Source organism: Puntigrus tetrazona, chromosome 5, assembly GCF_018831695.1.
Source record: "Puntigrus tetrazona isolate hp1 chromosome 5, ASM1883169v1, whole genome shotgun sequence".
In the NCBI taxonomy this organism is placed as follows: domain Eukaryota; kingdom Metazoa; phylum Chordata; class Actinopteri; order Cypriniformes; family Cyprinidae; genus Puntigrus; species Puntigrus tetrazona.
The window spans coordinates 18965842-18985258 of NC_056703.1; the positions used below are offsets into that span (position 1 = coordinate 18965842).

At 36.3% G+C, this 19417-nt stretch overlaps 1 protein-coding gene across 3 annotated transcripts in view; it reads left to right on the top strand.

Annotated features, from left to right (window-relative positions):
* Window positions 1-19417, top strand: part of msh3 (mutS homolog 3 (E. coli)) — a 51779-nt gene that overhangs the window by 3520 nt on the left and 28842 nt on the right. For all 3 annotated transcript variants that reach the window (XR_006251073.1, XM_043240648.1, XM_043240647.1), the window contains exons 9-14: window positions 12205-12335; window positions 14105-14213; window positions 15111-15195; window positions 16052-16161; window positions 17769-17901; window positions 19095-19282. Coding sequence is in view for 2 of the 3 variants with exons in the window: in XM_043240648.1 (XP_043096583.1) it covers window positions 12205-12335; window positions 14105-14213; window positions 15111-15195; window positions 16052-16161; window positions 17769-17901; window positions 19095-19282 (756 nt within the window). In the remaining variant the exon portion in view is untranslated. The remainder of the gene's footprint in view (window positions 1-12204; window positions 12336-14104; window positions 14214-15110; window positions 15196-16051; window positions 16162-17768; window positions 17902-19094; window positions 19283-19417) is intronic.

Consider the following 19417-nt stretch of genomic DNA (forward strand, 5'->3'; position numbering starts at 1 on the left):
AGCCGTGCACAGAAACACCGGTCACATCATTTGAAGTGGTGAACAATGCATTTCCGTGAACAAAAAGCACCTGACAAATAGTGGAGGACAGAGGGTGAGCTGCTGAGGAAGTAGTGCAGCCTAGCTGTTTAAAACGTGACTGTTCTTTATCAATGCATCACACTTTCTTGTTTAACGAGGCGTGAGCTGTCAGGCACTTCCTGCGTGGTAATTTTAACACTTGGTTTATGCTTCTGTTTTACTTCTTAAATTTAAAAGACTGATTTTTAATGGCTTTTCAGAATTAAAAGTATCAATAAGCAGGTTTTTTTTTATGTGTTTTACTGCAAGGCTTTTTTTTTTTTTTTTTTTTAACATTTGTTGCATGTCAACATAGACTGCACATAGACAGTCACTATGCTTGTTCTTATAGCTTTTAATTTCTTCATTGATTGAAGGAAACACTGGAATATCTTGTTTCATAGTAAAAAACTAAAAAGCCAAAAAACCTGAAAATAAAATGTTATCTAATTAATCAGTCAATTGAAGAAAGAATGCACAAATTGATTGGTTTCCAAAATAATTGTTAGTCGCAACCCTAGTGTATTACTGATGCGTTTATTTTATTTATTTATTTTAAATAATGCTTTCTTAAAATGTGTGTGGAGCTGCACTTAAATTATATAATGATTGCTTAAAGGATCCTTGAAATGTCTTCAGTTGTAAATGGAGCAATAAGCTTGGAACTGTGACTAGCAGTTGTTAACTGTCACCACTAGATGTCAGTATATGATTATCACCTCGTTACTGATATCATGTTTCATTGCCTCATTGCCAACTTTCAGAAATGTGAAAATACTTTATAGCTAACCCACAGACTTCCTGTGTATTTTTATGTTCACACAGAATTAAATATATACACACACACACACAGAGGCTGCAAATAATGTATATGTTCTACCCTACACAATCAAGTGCACTTTCTGCTCCTGTTTTTCAGTGCCGCAGTAGGATATCTCAGATAGAGAATTCCACAAGGGGGGCAGTATTTCCTTTTTACTTTAAAGCAAGCATTTTTGTTGGCCGTTTCGGAGCCTGTGGCCGTGTGTAGACATGGTTGTTCAACACAGCTAAGTAGAATGGATGGTATTCAGTAGGGCTGAGCTGGTGTTCATCACTCTGCATTAAAGTGCTGGAGACAGCTTTTAACTGATACAGGTTTGTGCTTTATTTTTGTGCTTTTGCTGTAAAAATACTATGTGTAACCCAGGTGGTGGTATGGTATCTAGTCCCAGCACTGGGGAGGCACAAGTTGCTGCACTCCCAGTGCTAAGTTGCATCAAGAAAGGTATATGGCGGACAAGCTGTGCCAGATTGTCTGGATAATGGATAATTTCCATTGTGGTAGAGTAGAAATGAAATCGAGAAAGAAAGAGAATGTTATTCCTCCATTACAGAGAAACTATTCAGTGTACATCTAGATCACAAATAATTTTTATTAAAAATAATTTCTATTGACTGACTCAACCTGTGACCGTCCCAATTGACTGCCAAGTAAAATACACCGTCAAGGTCCAGAAAAGTATGAAAAACATTGTCAGAATATTCCCTCTGCCATAAGTGGTACAATCTGAATATTATGAAGTGACAAGAATAACATCCTCTGTATTCTCTGTGTCTCTCCGCAATCACCATTTTGGAGAATAGGGACTTTAAAAATCACCAGTTTTCTCCAACAGTTCAAAAATGACCGGATGCTAGCATTGTCTTCTTATGTTGCGCAAAACATTTGTCAGAATCTCGGAAAATGTAGTCTGGGGTTTCATGACCCTTTAAACGGCCTCTGTTGTTTAATGACAACGGCATTCTGATGTCATATCACACGTTCACTACTTCAGTTGCTACTACTGTAACCTGTTTGCTGTAGGGACACATTAGATAGTTAAATGTTATGTTTTATGGTATACAATTTAATTCCATTAGTATAGGATTCTAACATTAGCCTTTCATTTAATCTGTGTTGATTTATTTTTTTAAACCTAAGCTTTAGTGATTTTTTGGTTTCTACAAAGATATGTTTGCCGTTAGCACCAGCACCTACTAAGACCAAAGATATGTGAAGTATAATTATTGCCTAAGCATCATCCATCATTTGCATTTAAATAAATGACTCAATGCAATGTTAAGTTACACCGTCTTGTTTACGGTTGATTTATGATTTTTTATGTTCTCCACTACAGCGGTGTGGTGTTCCTATCCCAGCTGAATCAGAGCGTAGATATGCTGTTCTGTGTGAGCCAGGCCACAAGAACCGCTGGTTTTATTTAAATCAGAGCGTAAATATGCATAGAAAATATATCGTGGCTGACAGAGAAGCATACCTAGTTCACATCCTGTGCATATTCTCCAAAATGGTGCTGCGACGAGGCAGTGAGAAACAGATAAGGCAAATTATTAAATCAATTTGTTCTTTTTATTTTCTTTGTGCGCAAAAAAACATTCAGATTCAACCACTGATTGAATATTCTGATTATGTCTCTCATACTTTTCTAGACCCTGACAGTCACAAGCCTCCTGGATTTCACCTTAAATATCTTAAATTGTGTTCCAAAGACAAACAAAGCTTTTACAGGTTTGGAACGACATGGGAGTAAGCGTTTAATGACAAAACTTTTCCTTCTAGGATGGAGTATCCCTTTAAATTAGTTTTAGAGCACTATGAACTAATGTGTTTCCTAAATTTTTCCTTGGATTTCCCAAATGACTTGAGCGAAACTTGGCTTGTTATAAAGTAAAAACCACATCTTTGCACATAATTTTCATAATTTTAAAAGCAGGTAGAAACACACTGATGGTCCTTTATTCAGACAGTTCTTATTATACTCTGTAATGTTTTCACATGCAGGCAAGTTGACTGAAAACAGAAATAATGCATGAAAGCCCAAGAGAAGCACACACTGAATACTCACTGGCTGTCTGAAAATGTTCCTTGTTTTTTTCCTCTTTGTGATTGTTATTGTCTGGAATCACAGGTAACAATTCTTTGTCAAATGAAGGTCCTATTTTTTTCACATCCAGAGATAGAGCTGGTTTTAAATCCTGGTTCACCCAATAGCAAAGCCATTTCATTTCATTTTACTCTATGGTGAAGATCGAGTTTCAATTTATATATTCGTTTACATAATTTATACATAATTTATACATTATGTATTATATGCACTTTACAGTGTGATCTTATTCTTGACCTAATAACAGTCGATCTTTATTATTTGGCCACTTCATGATAGAAATGCCACAGTAATTTCTTGCACAAGAACATGGAGATCAAAACATGCAAACCCTGAGCGAGGGTTTAAACTTTTATTTTGAAATCGCAACAGTTAACATATTGACCTTATCAATCCAACACAACACTGCACATTGTTCCCAGATAAACGTTATAAGCATCTCAGGCTTTGTGAGTTTGAGAGAGTACGTGATTGTAAGTGAACCGTTTGGGTTGAGCAGCATTACCTTTGTATGGAAGAACCTTCATCAGTATCCAAACACTGCGAATCCAACGTGTTCGTGTTTAGATGGCATTTAAAACATGGCAGTCAAAAGTATTTTGTTGATCACGGTAACCCAGCCCTTTAGCCCAGCGACGTTTTAATGCTACTTACGAACCACTTTCCCTGGTTTGGAGCTGGTGCTTTGGGTGACAAAGAACTGTTTTGAAACTAGGCTCTGGGTCCGAACCTGCACTTAAACTGCGTTTGTGGATAAGCGATATGAGATGCATGTAACCTAGATGCATAAAGCGCATATTAAACGCACAGAATATATATATATATAATTAGATCAAAGCTTTTTTCGAACTCACCACAGCACATGCTTTATTATGGTTTGAAATAATTTTGTGCAATCTTCTAAAATGGTATCATAATTATTTTCATGGATTCTTGTTCATAGAATATGCACCACTTCCGACAATAGAGATAGAATAGAACTTTTTAGAATTATGTACTTAAATTTATTATAGAAATCGTGGGGTCGGGAGCATGTTGGATTGACTTGACTTGTAAAGTTTTATTGTAAAATTGATTTGAGGGAGATTTGAGCTGAAATTCATTAAACATTAACCCAGCCTCTAGCTGTTGTCATCTGAAAGACCTTAACCAACCCTGTTCCTCAAGGTCTGCCTTCCTATAACTTTCCAAGAGCAGGTTTAGCTAGTCGTGTTTTAAGGGAAATCCTCAAAAACGGGTCAGAAACATTAACTATGGCAGTCTGACATTTCCTTCAGATGACATTTCCAGAAGATCCAGTAATGTGCAGTTCTCAAACTGAAAAAAAGTGGTGTTTAAATGCAGACTTCACTTCAGTGTTTGAAGATTTGGAGGTCTCCACAACATCTTGCCGCTTGTCAGATGAAGGCACTTCGCTTGTTCTTTTACAGCCTGATATTGTGGTAGATTGGTAAGATCTGTATCATAGGTGAAGGCATTGTTAAAAAGAGTAGCGTGTCTGAATTTGTGCTCATAAAACAGTAGGCAAAAAGTACCCAGATGCTTACCGCTTCCAGGAAGATTCTGAAGTGCATATCCAATGCACACTTTACTTTATCTCAAGGTCATTGAATGACAGAGAACACAACTGACGCTGTCACGTTAGAATGTGTCCCAATTTCAGTTTTAATATGTATAATCACCCACCCTACCCGGCATAAAAATCTAAAATTTAGTGGTGGCCAGAATTATTAGAATATTTGGAATATTTAAGAGGTATTAGTTGTTTGTTGAATTGGCCATTACAAAACCCCTAAAACAAACTGTTGTCAGAGCTACTTGTGATGGAAGCAATCTGCTGGAACAATGAAAATGATAGATTGGACCCCTTGAAGTCTGGACTTCAACTCTAATGAGCAAATTTGGGGCGAGTTGGAAAATAAACTGGACAGATCTATTGTACATTTAAAGGAAAGCCTGTGGCTTGAGTTGCAAAATGCATGGGATAGCATTTGTGTTGTCAGTAAGTTGTCAGGAAATATATTGACACTATGCCCAAAAGATATGCGCTGCTGTAATTTCTGCAAGACATGGACATAGCTGTGTTGTTAAAGTGTTAAAGTGTTAAATGGATGTTAAAGTGGATAATAACAGTACAGTTCACATCTGATATTTGATCGGCTCAGAGCAACCACCTGCATGTTTCACAACATTATTAAAGTCATGGTAGGTGTTCTAAAATTTTGACCACCACTTTATGGCATTTCTGTTTTTGGGTAAGTGTACTGTTTACAAACTGCAGGGATAAGAGAGCCTCTATTAATATGTGAGGCATTGAAATCGCTTTTGAATGCATGCTCACTTTTTAGTTTCACTTTTAAGATTTGCGATTGCACCTACTTTGTGTATACTAGCAGCAGTAGGCTACTTACCACACATTTTACAAGACTAGATGTTTGTCAGTGGTGCTCAGGTAAGTGTACTGGTAAGTGAAATTTTATGTACTGTAACTGCACAGACCACCAACTACTTCTAGCAAGCAGCTAACCATGTCCCTTTAGTGGCTCTGTAGAGTTATTAATTTATTAATTTTACATGCCTTCCTGAATATGGATTCACACTTCTGGAATACCCCTAATGGCCCACCCTCTGTTGTCATCATCCATCGCTGTGTTTCAATGCAGACATTGACTGATGTCAGTTTGGTAGACATCACCCAACCCTAGTTTTAACTTCAGGTGTTGTCAGAGAATTCTAGGAATTGAATATAGAGAAAGATTCCCCAACACTGAGATCATTGAACATGCCAGCACTTTCATTATGGAAGGAAGTCTGGCAAGGAGACATCTGCAGTGGATTCTATATCTGTTACTAGTGCCAGCTGAGCTCCTTAAAGGGTCATGAAACCCTAAAACACATTTTGAGATGTTCACAGATATGATCAGGTTGCACAGCTGTGAAAACAATAATAGCACTTACTATCTTATTAGTGTTACTATCTTATATTATTAAGAGAAATTATTATTCATTTTTTTACTTTTTTTTTTTTTTTTTTTTTTTGGAGCAATTTTTATTCTGGTTCAGAAAGCAAAGTTGAAGCACTGTCATGAAAAGTTATGTGTGTTAATTTCGAGTGGTGATTGGCTGACTTGGCTGGAGAGTAAGCATCTGAGACTTCTGTTTTCTAAGATTTTCTCAGTATTATTCATGAGAATTAAGTCTTATGATCCAATCACTGCACTGTATGAGGTCGTATTACAGCAGAGAATTTCAATCTCCTGAATGAGCTTCTTCGCTGTCAGTTCATCTCTGTAAACATGACCGTAACAAATTTTAATATGACAACATGTGTAGCGGACATGAAAAAGTGGTTTCTGCGCGGAATGCCGTGATGGGTTTAATAGCACTCACTGCAGAGATCATAGTTCATATCCAGACTGAAGCAAGCTGTTATATAACATATTTTATATGAACCATGTTTGAACCATGAACCAGCACCGTGTATACGCAGATATCACATCTTCTTCAAATGAAATTTGTGAAAATGTCTTATGATATATTATACACCTCAGTTGAATCTTAAAAGCATGGTGTGTAGCACCAGGCAATAATGGCTGCTAATTGGTCGGAACCTAGTGCTGCATGGAAAAAGGATGTTGAACAATTAGAAATTCAGCAGGTTTTTTGTAGTCCCCACACATTCTCAACTCTGCATTCAGATGTCCTAACTGTAGAACAGGGCCGTCCAATCCTGCTCCTGAAGGACATTATACTGCAGAGTTTATCTTCAGCCAGTTCCAACACACTTTACTTGAACTTTCTAGTCAGTCTGAAGAACTTTGAATCCTTTGTTCTAAACTCTGCAGGACAGAGGCCCATCAGATTTGGATACTCCTGCTTTAGAAGAACATGCAGATCATGAATTAGGTTCTACAATCACCTTCAGTGGCCAAAAGAAACCACACTTTTGGAAGTGATGTAATCGATAACAAGTAAATAAGTGAGTGAGTAGTTTGGAAGATGTTAGTCCCTACAGTTGGCCAAGAGTCGTCACAAAGCTGAACCTAATAACTTCCTGAGGTAAAAAGAGAAATGACTATTGCAATCCTGAGGGAAATACTGCTCAGCTGACAGGGGGAACATCTTTTGTTTTGTCTTTTAAGTGGGACAGATGTTGTTGATTTATTTTTGACACGCTCATCCTTGTGACTGTGATTGTTGTTGCCAAGGGCAACGCTTAAAGGTACTAACAGGGCTGAGGAAAGTAATAGATTAAATTAGTGAGGATCACATACTCCAGGCAAGAACGCAGTCTCCCAATTAGACTCTATGTATGTCTTCCTGTACGGTACCATTTGTACTGCTGAAAAGTGTGCATGCTATGTCTTTGTGGTGGTTTTGGAATATTTGTTCGAGAATCCCAACCAACCTAGCACGGTGACACCAATGGTAAGAGTTTGGAGGCAAATTGGTGCATTTGTGCAGCATTTTCACACCTAAGCTTTAATTGTCCTGATCAAACCCTTCTTTTCCTAATTATGTGTTTTCAGTGATGTTCTCCCAACCTTTGTCTTGTCTCCAGCTGTTACTTCTTTGCCTCATTTTACCTCGTGCTTTATAACCAGCTATGTCTGGCCTTGTGGTTCTTTGCTGTCTTTCTCCTCTATCGCCCTGTCATTGTTTTTCATTGAACATAACCTCTAATATTGTATTAATGGTGCTAGAAAATCTGGAAAAGCAAAAGAAGCATGGAGCAGAATTATAAATCAAAGTGTTTAAAGGTTAAAGCCTCTGACCTATCCACCTGAACAACTGTCAAATCACTGCGTGGGCATTTATGTCTGCATACAAGCTTTAAAGGGCACTGTTGTTAGCTTAAAATCAAGACTTGTTAAAATGGAGTGTGAACTATGCAGGTTTGCATAAATGCTGTCAGTAAGCCTCCATTTTTTTTAAATTCTACAGGTATATTATCTGTGTCCAGCTGTTTTTAGCTGTACAAAAACAGTTCGTTTTGCTGCTTGATATTGAAAATCGGTGTGCCTTTGCAAGTTATTTTAATGTATTATCTTAATTATGAACGGTTTGTAGTACAGACTGTTTTACCATTTATTGCATTTTTTTATTCTCCTCATTATTTCCCTATTAATGAACTGTAAACCTCACCCATAGACTTACTTCCGCGGTCAGGAAAAAGGTGGATATGGAAGTAGGAAACCTTGGAGAGTGTTTTAAAGGCATAGTTAAAATAATCCATGTGACATCAGTGGTTCAATCTTTTACTTTTACTCAATCATTTCTTCTCTACCATGTCAGACCACGACACACATTCACAACAGACAAATGACATGTATCAAATAAAGTTATTTTTTTTTTCTTTGTGAACAAAAAATAAGCTTCGTAAAATTAAGGTTGAACCACTGATGTCACATGGACCGTTTTTGTCCTTACTACCTCTTGGGGCCTTCAGTGTGGTAGTTACATTTGAAACAAACACGAGGGTGAGTAATTAATAACAGAATTTTCATTTTTGGTTGAACTGTCCCTTTTGAATCTGCACACATTTCAAGCAACCTTTGTATGTTCCTGTTTCTAAAATAATGATTGTGGGGGGGCCAATTTATCATCATTGGTAAAATCTTACATTTGTTCTTCATTTTTCCAAGTTGCTTTAAATACTATACAGCAGTACAGACTAATATGGGGTATACTGGTTTCCACTGCCAGCTATGTGCTTTAGTTCTCAGGGGTTGTGATAGTGCGGGAGGGCCCATAGCAACTGTTGCTGAGTGGTTGCAGTGCTGTGGGTTAATGAGAGCCTCAGAGGAATTGCAGGTGGTGTGTTGAAGGTGCCACTGCCATCAATTTCTCCCCAGTGCGTACTGGTAACTTGAAATGGATTCTCAATGCTCCTCTGCAATACAGACCGAGCTACTTTAATTTCTTCATACACAACACAATCACGCCTCCTCACAGGATTTTGTCTGCTGTTTATTTCTTCCTAAAATAACTTGGCAAATTTCCTCCTGTTTTCATTATTTGGCTATGATAGCCAATATGGGTAATAAAGTTTCTACATTGAGGGTCGAAACTGTTTTTTATATTAGTTACCTTTCATGAAAAACATCTGTTGGCGATTCGTCAGGGTAAGAGTAAACCTGTTTAAAGCACAACCAACATAGATGTATACAAATTACTTAATGCAACGTTTTATATTTCATGACCATGTACATTTTGTTACATTTTGTACATGTGATATTTACCTAAAAGCGGTTTTAAAGGGGTAGTCCACCCAAAAAGTTTTGTCATCATTTATTTGCCCTCATGTCTTCAGAAACCTGTATAGAAAGTCTGAGCTTCTTTATGTTGAACATAAAACTAACGATGTTAAGAAGAATTCCTGTAATCAAACAGTAGATGGTCCCCATTGACTTCCATAGAATTTGTCTCTACTATGAAGTTCAGTGGGGACCAATAATTGTTTGGTTCTTTACAATTTCTTAAAATAACTTCTTTTGTGCGCAACATAACAAACAAGCAGATTTGGAACGAAGTGAGGGTGAGTAAATGACGACAAAACATTCATTTCAAGGTCAACTATTCGGATCAAAACATGCAGTAATGCATGTTGTAACTAGAGACTATATAGAATATTTCTATTTGGATTAATTATTTTCTCACTGCAAGAGCAAATAAAATGAAGATTATGAAAACAGTGATTAAAATTACCTACAATATTGCCTTCTGTAAAGAATGTTTTTAAATCTTATTGTTAAGAAAAGAAAGCGCCATTGACATATTATGAGCCAGCTACCTCTTGTGACCGTGTTTGCATAGTTGTGATTTGTAGAAACTGTTACCCGTGGGCACAATACCAGTTTAAATTAATCATTACTAGTTGTTGTTTTTTTTTTTCCAGCAAGTCGATTACACTGTTGGGGAAGATAAAGCTGGCTGCACGCTTGCATAGGCCACATATGTTCATTGGTTGCCCCAGCAACAGCACAGAGATACAAAGAAAACCTGCGTCCTTGAGATCTCTGTAGTGTTGAATGGTTGGGAAGCAAAAATGAATGGACTGATGGTGAAGCATGCTCATGTGTGAGACTAATAAGCACTGTAAATGTATTAAGAAAATCCACTGGTATTGAAGCCCCCCCCCGCGCAAAAACAAAACGAAAAAAACCTAATCCATATTAAATTCATTTCATCCATAGACTGTAAAAACCATGGACGTAGTGTCCATGACGTCACCCGTAGCTTTCAGAACTTTTAAAGCTTAATATAATTTAAACGGATGAGTACTAAAAAAATGCACTTTTTTTTTCTGCTGTAAAATTGGGCATTTTAACATTGCGGGCTCCCTTTTGAAACAAGCTTCTAGCGGCAAGTCAATGAATTGTAGTTTCCGGGAGCCCAGAAAAGACAAAACGTTCCCCTGAATCCCCTCACGTTAGTTTAGTTCCTGTTTGGTTATTAAAAAAAACAAACACAACAGAACATTTCCACTTTTTTTTTAACCATAAAATAACGTTCTCAGAACATGGTAGGATAACCTAAATAACCTATACAGAATAACCTAAAAATAACCTATACAGAACATTACCTAATGACTATTTGCAGGTTATTTTTATAAGTCTTAGTGTCCTATGCATATTGGCTTGATTGATTTACAGCAGTTATGTTTATTTACGCATTACTTTAAATGTTTCCCACTTGAGGTACTTTTTGATGGACGTTATCATGATGTTCACGTGTGCAAAATATTACTATGATGGTACCTCAATGCTATATACACACACACACACACACACACACACACACACCATTAAATATTGTGAAAGGTATTTGGCTTACCTAAGACTTTAAAGAATGGCTTGCCAGAGATGTATCTTACAAGGTAACACAATGTAACCTTGCACAACCTAATGTGTCCCCACATTAACAGGGTGGCCTCGGTTAACATTTTTCTAGTAAAAGGCCTTAAAAAGTCTTAAATTCAGAACAGGATTTTTAAAAATACACAAATCCCCAACCTAGCCTGATTCAATGACAAAAAACCCCACCAGCGAGGCATTGAAACGCAAGAATGATTCATCTGATTTGATTACATTTAACATAGACAGCGATTGATAATAGACAGTGTATTATGTGCTATTTAGGCTTTCTTTCACTGCCTGTTTCTTTGTAAGAGACTTATGGACAAAATCAAATCAAGTAAGTTTATGGAATGAGCAAAAGAGCTGAACGGGACAACTGTGTCACAAATGTCACATTGATTTTAGTTCAACAAGTAGTTGAATACTTGCGTAATTGAGTTACTTCGATTTTTAGACACAGTATTGACTGTTTTGTTCTGTTTCCTCACATCATTCAGTAAAAAAAAAGATCTTTGTTTGGTAAATAGTATCAAAGGTTAAGTGAATGACTCTAGACTCTAGATCTGTGAATAAATGTCATATTTATAAACTATATATTGTGTTAAATTTTGTTTGGTGCTCAAGAAATGTAAAATACTTGGTATCTCGTAATGGACAAATAATCTTTTTCATTGTACTTATTATTAGTTGACGTGCACAGATTATTTTTAGTAATTAAACAATAGATGAAAAACAAGATATTGGTTTTATAATACTGATTAGGGTGTCCATATATGTGCTGGGTGATTACTGACGTACCACGGGTTCATCATATTGGAGTAAAGAGGTTACGTTCTATAAACCAGAAACATTTTGTTTCCGTTAAGAAAACTGCCTAAACAAAAACTAAATATAAAAAAGAATGTTTCTGGGAACTAAGACTTGTTGGTAGGGAACTGTTCTCTTCAATTAATAGTAATAAAAATTCATCAAAAATATTAAGCAGCACAACTGTTTTCACACTGATGATAACTAGAGATGTTTCTTTCGCAGAAAATCAGCATATTAGAATCAATTCTAAATGACCATGTCACACTATAGACTGGAATAATAAAACATATTTAAATATATAGTTATATAAGCCACGGTAGAGACATTTTAAAATATAAACAATTTAGTCAATTTTCTACTATAGTGAGCTTAAAGAACTGTGCAGGAAAAATTTATTTCTTATGTTTTTCTTTTTTTTTGTGTGTGTATTTTTAATATAATACTGATAAACAAACTATGCAAGAACATTTTTCCATTTCTCCTAAAAGTTGTATTTGGTACAGATTCCTGTTGTCCCGTGCAAACCTATTGTTTGTCTCTTCTTTCAGTGTTCAAGCTGATGACCGGATTCGCCTTGAGAAACGAGAAAGCTCCATGTTTGAATACCCAGCCGCGATGGGAATTATCAAAGATTTCTACAGGGACACCCCTCATTCAGCTGGGGGAAACCAAGAAAAGGGTAAATGGCTTTATTCTTGCCTCCTGTCTGTTGTTTGATGTCTGACCTCTAGTCATGATGAATCACCGGCTGGTCTTTAGGATAGAGACGTCTGCCCAAACTGACGCCAGGTCAGTGTGTTTAATTGAAAAATCATTCCCTTTAGGCAGAAGGTGACAAATTAATGTCTGCTGTCCTTTAGGCCGGACATGTGTAGGACAAAGGGTGGTGGCTTTTCCTGGCGAGACTGAGACAAAGTAACCTTGTTCCGGATCCATTAATTGCGTCGCCATCACTGCAGTTTTCTCTGATACTCCTCGCTTTGTATCTCAAATGCAACTTCATATCAAGTACACCGAAGGAAGTTGACAAGCAACAAGTCTTTAGTCTAATTATTGTTCCCAAGCGCCTTCTGTCATGTTCACTGAAAATAGGGATGTCAGAAGCGCCGGCGTTTCAATATCAAGTAGATTATAAAATTAGAACTAAATAACAGTCCATTTGTTTTCGACAGTATTTGTGGCAAAATTAACATGAACATTAACACAAGTTAAACCTGATGGGGAAATTGTGTATGTAATTTTAGAAATTAATTCAAGCTAATTACAAAGCATTAGATTTGTTCATATTTATATCTGATTGATGTCAGTAGTTCTGTTTCACATTTGATAAAATTAGCATTTTATTTTCTTTTTCTTATGTTAGAGAGAGAGAGAAAGAGAGAGAGAGAGCAATCTAAAAGCAATCCAAGCATTGTTTGCCTATTGACTGCTATCTTGAATAATTACTTATAAGCAGCGTTTGCTTAATTAAGAAGTAATTTAAGATTACATGCTTTTATATTAATTTAGTTAGTATTTTAAAAACATTCGATTTTGTTATGTGTGAGAATCGTATTATGATTTTCCATGATTTGTAGCACAGCTGCTATGAGAAAAGGCTATAAACGATCCTTGACCTGCAGGATCGGATCATTTTTAAAAAAATTTTACGAACTACAGCTTTACGCAGCACAACTATTTTCAACATCATGTTTAACAAAAGTTTCCTAAAAACCCAATCAGTATACTAAAGGGATTTCAGAATTTCTGTATACTTTCTATCACAGTAATAAACTGTAGTAATATTTCTCAAATATTAATTGTATGATATGTGAAAAGTAGTTTCAAATGTATTTTTAATCAAGTACATTCAGCCAAGAGACCAACAAATCCTAAACTTTAGTGAGTCACTGTGAAGATTTCTAGACTTCGCACTCAAATATAATAAATGTGTCAAAGAGATTTACAGTGTAAATATTTGTGTCATATATTCCAAGATGTATGATAGAATCTGTGATTGCCAAGTACAGTAAATATCCACACAGACAGACACTTTGAGTGACAGACACATTTATTTCTCAAAACATTGGATTCATCAGATCTGAAGCCAGTTTATTAAACAGAGATGTACAGAGGCAAAACTTACAGACTGCAGATTTAATATTTTTGTTTTCGGGCTTATTTGACTCTTTGGACAATAGAAAGAATTGAAAAAAACATTATTTGAAATAGAAATCTATCTAAAAATTTTTACTGTCAGTTTATGAATCTTTTCTGAATAGAAGTAGTAATTAATAAAAACACTTATTGGTCTCAAACGTTAGCATGGTAGTGTTATACAGAGAGGCAGACACTTTAAAACATCTTTTAAGACACGAGAACTGCACATTTATGCTTAAACCCCAAAGATTTTTCAGTACCACTTAATAATGCAGTATGTTTTTACAGTTTTTTTTTCTTTCTAAATAGGTTCCTACTCCCTCTGTATGAGTCTGGAGAGCCCCATCATCTGCTGTCTTGGTCCTGTGATCCAGTATCTGACTGAGTTTAAGCTAGCAAAGATTTTACTATGTTCCAGGTACAGTTTAGCCAAAAATTTTTTTTTTTTGTCATTTATAACCCTCATTTTGGTCCAAGGTGATATGACTTCTATTCTGTGAAATGCAAAATGATTAAGTATTTTAGAGTAATGTTCTTGCTGCTCTTTGGGGACCAGGGCTGTAAAGGTCCAAAAATGGCCAAAATAGGTTATGAGTAGTCTGAAAACATTTATCTATGGCATGTCAAGGTCATTTATATCAGGTTTAAAAAAAAAAAGTGAGACCATGTTAATTTGCAACACAAACAAACAATGCAAAAAAAAATTCCCTTAGGTTTCTGCTAGTTAGTTTGGGTTTGTGCTTTGACAGTGCTTGTGTGGTACCAATGGATATTTGAATAATATCAAGTGTTAACTATATGTTCACTGTGCATTTCCTGAATGAGTCAGTGTCTGCAACACCTACACTTTCCTCTCTCATTGGCTTTTTCTTCAGAATAGCGTGAACCTATTAGGAGACGAGCAAATTTTTATTTATTTTTCCTCCTCACATAAAGTAGACACATCCCACACCTACTTCCATCAGGCACATAGGTATTAATAAGGGCCCTTTGTTTATCCAAGTATAGCGCAGCAGCGGGAAACTTCTGAATCATGATGCTAGCAGAGCGTCACCCCTGATGTGTGAATGTTCAGGAACGTCCTGTAATTACAGACTGATTAAGCATGTTCTTCAAGGAAAAATAAGAGGTGTTGACCTGCGGACTTTCTGAAAGGGCCTTAATTAACATGCATCATTAGCTGGAATAGGGCCTTGCTACCTAATAGTTTGTGTTAGTCTGACTTTTTCCAGAGATGGGAAAATGTGTAAAGATGTAATTATAAAGCTGGAGCTGTTTATGTGAAAAGCACATTTTGGAAATGTCGTGTTTGCAGCTCGTTCAAGCGGCTGTCGAGTGACGCAGACCACATGCAGCTCAATGCGGCTACCGTGAAGAATCTGGAGATCCTGTGCAACCAGGTCAGCCAAACTGAGAAAGACACGAGTGATAATTTACACAAGCACAGCCGTGCTGTTTACACTTTGAACTAACATCCACCTTGGGTGATCTGATGATCACTAGTGCTCTGCCAGTAAACATCGCTGTTTAAATAACATCTCGAAAATGATTCTTCAAAGGTCACTTGTGATTAGACTTTGTTAAGGGGTGTGTGTCTACTTATTGCTATGTGCATCAGTGTCCTGTGAAGTCTTGTTTTATGTATAAGTCCAAAAACATTTAGTCAAAAACAAGTATTTAATTGCTAAAAAATAATGGCTGAATCTCAGATTTTCAGTTTTACAGCAGATCAAGCTAAAATGATCAGATCGGTAAAAATAGATGAAGAAAAAATATTAATAAATGTTGCTGCAACAATAACTACGGGCCTGCTGTGAGGTTTAAAATGCATCAACTTTTAACAAATTGCTAATTTTTTTTTGTGAGCTTTAGTGATTGTTGAGTGTCAAGGCATATTTGGAGAACGAAATATCCATTTGACAGTTTTCGTAAGAAGGTAATGCTACTGTAAAGATCAGATAACATTTGTAGGAGGATTATTACTTTTTGGAAGTAAGAAGTACATTACGTTTGCTTATGTAGAAATGCATTATCCATTACGATGAACATAATATTTAATTAAAAGTCGCTTTATGTTATAATATTAACAAAGCCTTGCTTTAAAGTGATCTTTTTATGTAGTGCTAGCATGTAAATATTTTATTTTTCTCTTTTTTGTGTCACTGTCTGGGTAATAATGTTTTGCTAACCAACATTTATCTGTTACCTAGGATGTTGGTTTGGATTTCATAACGACTTCCTTTTCATTGCCGTCAGACCACAGGTTCAGTAAAAGGTAGTCTGCTGTGGGTTCTGGATCACACTCAGACTCCATTTGGGAAGAGACTGTTAAGAAAGTGGGTGAGCCAGCCGCTGAAGTCTGTGATGTGAGTCATTATTTAATGTTATTATTCAGTGATCACAGTGATTTGAATGCTAGTATGGAAGATGCAGAGTGTTTGTATGAATAATGCTGAACAGAAGTGGCATGCCCAGATCTTCACTACACCGCTGCAGATAATATTGAGCTCTAAACTCTGAGCCTAGGTTAATCCTAGTCCTAGAATATTTTGGAAACGGAGGAAATTTGCAGCCCATTTTCTAGCCAGTGGTGGGATTACAATTCTGTTCTGTCTCGTTTGAAAAATCTCCCATGGATTATGGGAAACCACTAATGCATATAAAAATAGATAACCTGCTGTAAAATACATTTTAATTGTGAGGTTTCTTCTATTTGATTAGTGCTCAAATTCAATATTTGTGGTTTTTGTCTCAAAAAAATTAAATTGGCAAGGCACTGTCTATCTGATGTCGTCTTTATACGCCTTTTAAAGGTTGTGGGGGATTGTTTGGATCTGTGTGTGATGTAATGCATGTTTACAAAGAATCCGATTATGTTTGTGGAGAAAAATAAATATATAAATATTTGATTCCATAACAATTTAATCTTAAATCCACATATTTTCTTGCCAAAACTCTTAACAGACATGTTTGGGAGCGTTTTTGAATTGAGACTGTCATGGCATTGTGTGTGAATTTCCATTGAAATGTTGGTGTTTTGTCTGTGAAAGGACTGGGCTTTACCAACCGCATACATACCATTCAAAAGTTTGGAGTCATTAGGTTTTTGACATAAATTATTTTTTATATTGAGAGAAAATGCAATAAAATGATCCAAAGTGACAGTAAAGGCAATATAACAGCATAATATTATTTTAAATTAATGCTGTTCTTTTCAACTTCCTATTTATTTAAAAATTACCTTTTTCACACAAAGCTATTAAGCTGTAACATAGATAATAAAAAGAGCATCAAATTAGTATTTTAGAATGATTTCTGAAGGGTCATGTGACACCAAATACCTCTAATTTTAAACTGTAGAAATATTTTATAATATTACAGTTTGTGCTGTATTTTTATTGAATATATGCAGCCTTGTTTCAAAAATTAAAAAAAAATTATACTTTGCATTATTATACTATTTACTTTGCAATTCTACATGCTTAAAAAACAAGACAAGCTCAAATGCGTGCTTAAAAAAGCTGCAAAATAAAAATGACCGGCCTTTCCGAACAAAGTTTAAAATGCCTTTTGATACCACCAAGTCCAGTGCACTTTTGGTCATAGATTTTTCTCTTTTTTTTTATATATATACGCTTTTATGAAGTAAAATTAAGTAAACTGGCCATTCTCTCTAGGAAAAATAAAACCTGTCAAATTTAATAACCATTTTATAAATTATAGCCTTTAATAAAAGGAAGTGTTTCCTTAAGCACTTCGATGTAGTAACCCAGAAATGTCTTTATTTTGTGCAGTGCATCAGAGAGAAGCACAATACGATCATTATGATCTGATAGTTATGATCCCGCTTCACTTAGGTGTGCTGTTTGATACAGTTCCAGCGGTTCATCTGGTTTGTGTATAGCATCTGTTGACAAATTACTACAGATTTTCTTGCTTCTGTTCATACTGTTTTTCAAATCCTCTCTCTCAGTGATATCCAGGCTCGGCAGGAGGCAGTAGCAGAAATTTTGTGTTCTGAGTCCAGTGTCCTTCCCTCACTCCAGTCTCTGCTAACTCGTCTACCCGACCTCGAGAGGGGACTTTGCAGTATCTACCACAAAAAAGTAAAGGCCGTTTTACCTAAACAATCACTTTCTGTTTAAAACAATTCTTACTTACTCAGATCCACCAGGAATCAATGGCTTTTTGTTTTGCAATTCAGAATTAGTTTGAATGACAGTGAAGAACAACGTACAGTGGCCATGGCGACGCAAAAAGTGCCCGTCCTGTTCTGCTAAAAATGAAAGCCTCTCAAGACCGAAATTTATTTTAGCTGATGGAAAAGTTCTATATTCCTGCTTTTTCTCGTTCTGTTTGTTTCTGGAATCAGGCGGGAGATTGGAGGGAAGGTGCTTAATGGCGTGCTTCTGTTGAATGACTCTATTAGCATAATGACAACGAGTGGGAGCGGGAATGGGAATGATTATTGTTTGCAGAGATAGAGGGTCCTAATTAACCCCCGCATCACCTGCCTGTTTCTGTCATCTCATTGTCCTCCATTTTTATAAACGCACCTTCATCAAAAAACTAAAGGCGTGTGTTAAAGGCGTAGTTTTGCCTAAAACTTTAGCGTTGGTAGGTTGGAAATCCTTGAATATTCAGAATTTATTTTCTCCAGTGGTAGATGAAAGGCAGGGCGAAGTAGCAAGTCAAAGTAGAACTTCCAACATAAATTAAACGCATTCACCGTAAAAAGGGTCAGAAAGTTTTTGCATGGACCTACAGGGGACTTCCACAGTTTTTAATGAACGCAGAGAGTGGATATGCATTGCCTCATTATGTTTAGTAGGAATGACTAACGTTGAGCCTTTGGGAAATGGGCTTGATGTTTATAAACATACACAAGATCAAGCGGAGATTTAATTGGCTCCTTGGTGCTTACTGTCATCAAAATATGGAAATTACAGATTACATACAGACAAGCCATTGGCATATAATGATTAATGATGTCTGGTCAGGACTAATACAAACACACCATTCATCGAAACTTATCCGCTAAAATGATTATTTTGTACTTCCACAACTTTGAATGCATTTATATCACGTGCATGCATGACCACCCACGTTTACAGCACTGATTGTTTTCTAAACCTGTCACAATGTTTTGAAGAGCTTTCAAAGAGGCGGTTAATTGAACCTGGTGTAAAGTAGCACGATATAAAATTGATATGACCCCCTCCTTGACAATACAATGTGTACTCAACTATATTTTAAAGACATGTTTTTCTATTTATCTTGAAGTTTTCTGTCTTGTCAGTGCTCTACTCAGGAATTTTACCTCATCTCCAGCACTCTCTCTCGCCTGAGTGCTGAGCTTCAAGCCCTCATGCCTGCCATCCAATCACAGCTCAGCTGTGCTCTTCTAAAAAACCTCCTACAGGACATACCTCAGCTTTTAAGCCCCGCCTACAACTTCTTAAAAGTACTGGATGAGAAAGCTGCAAAGTGAGTTATGACTTCAAACTTTCTGACTTCATGAATATTCACCGAAACCTTTCTAAAGCCTTTCTAAAGCCCTACATAAAACATAATACAGTGCCTTGCGAAAGTATTCATACCCCTTCATTATTTTATAAACAT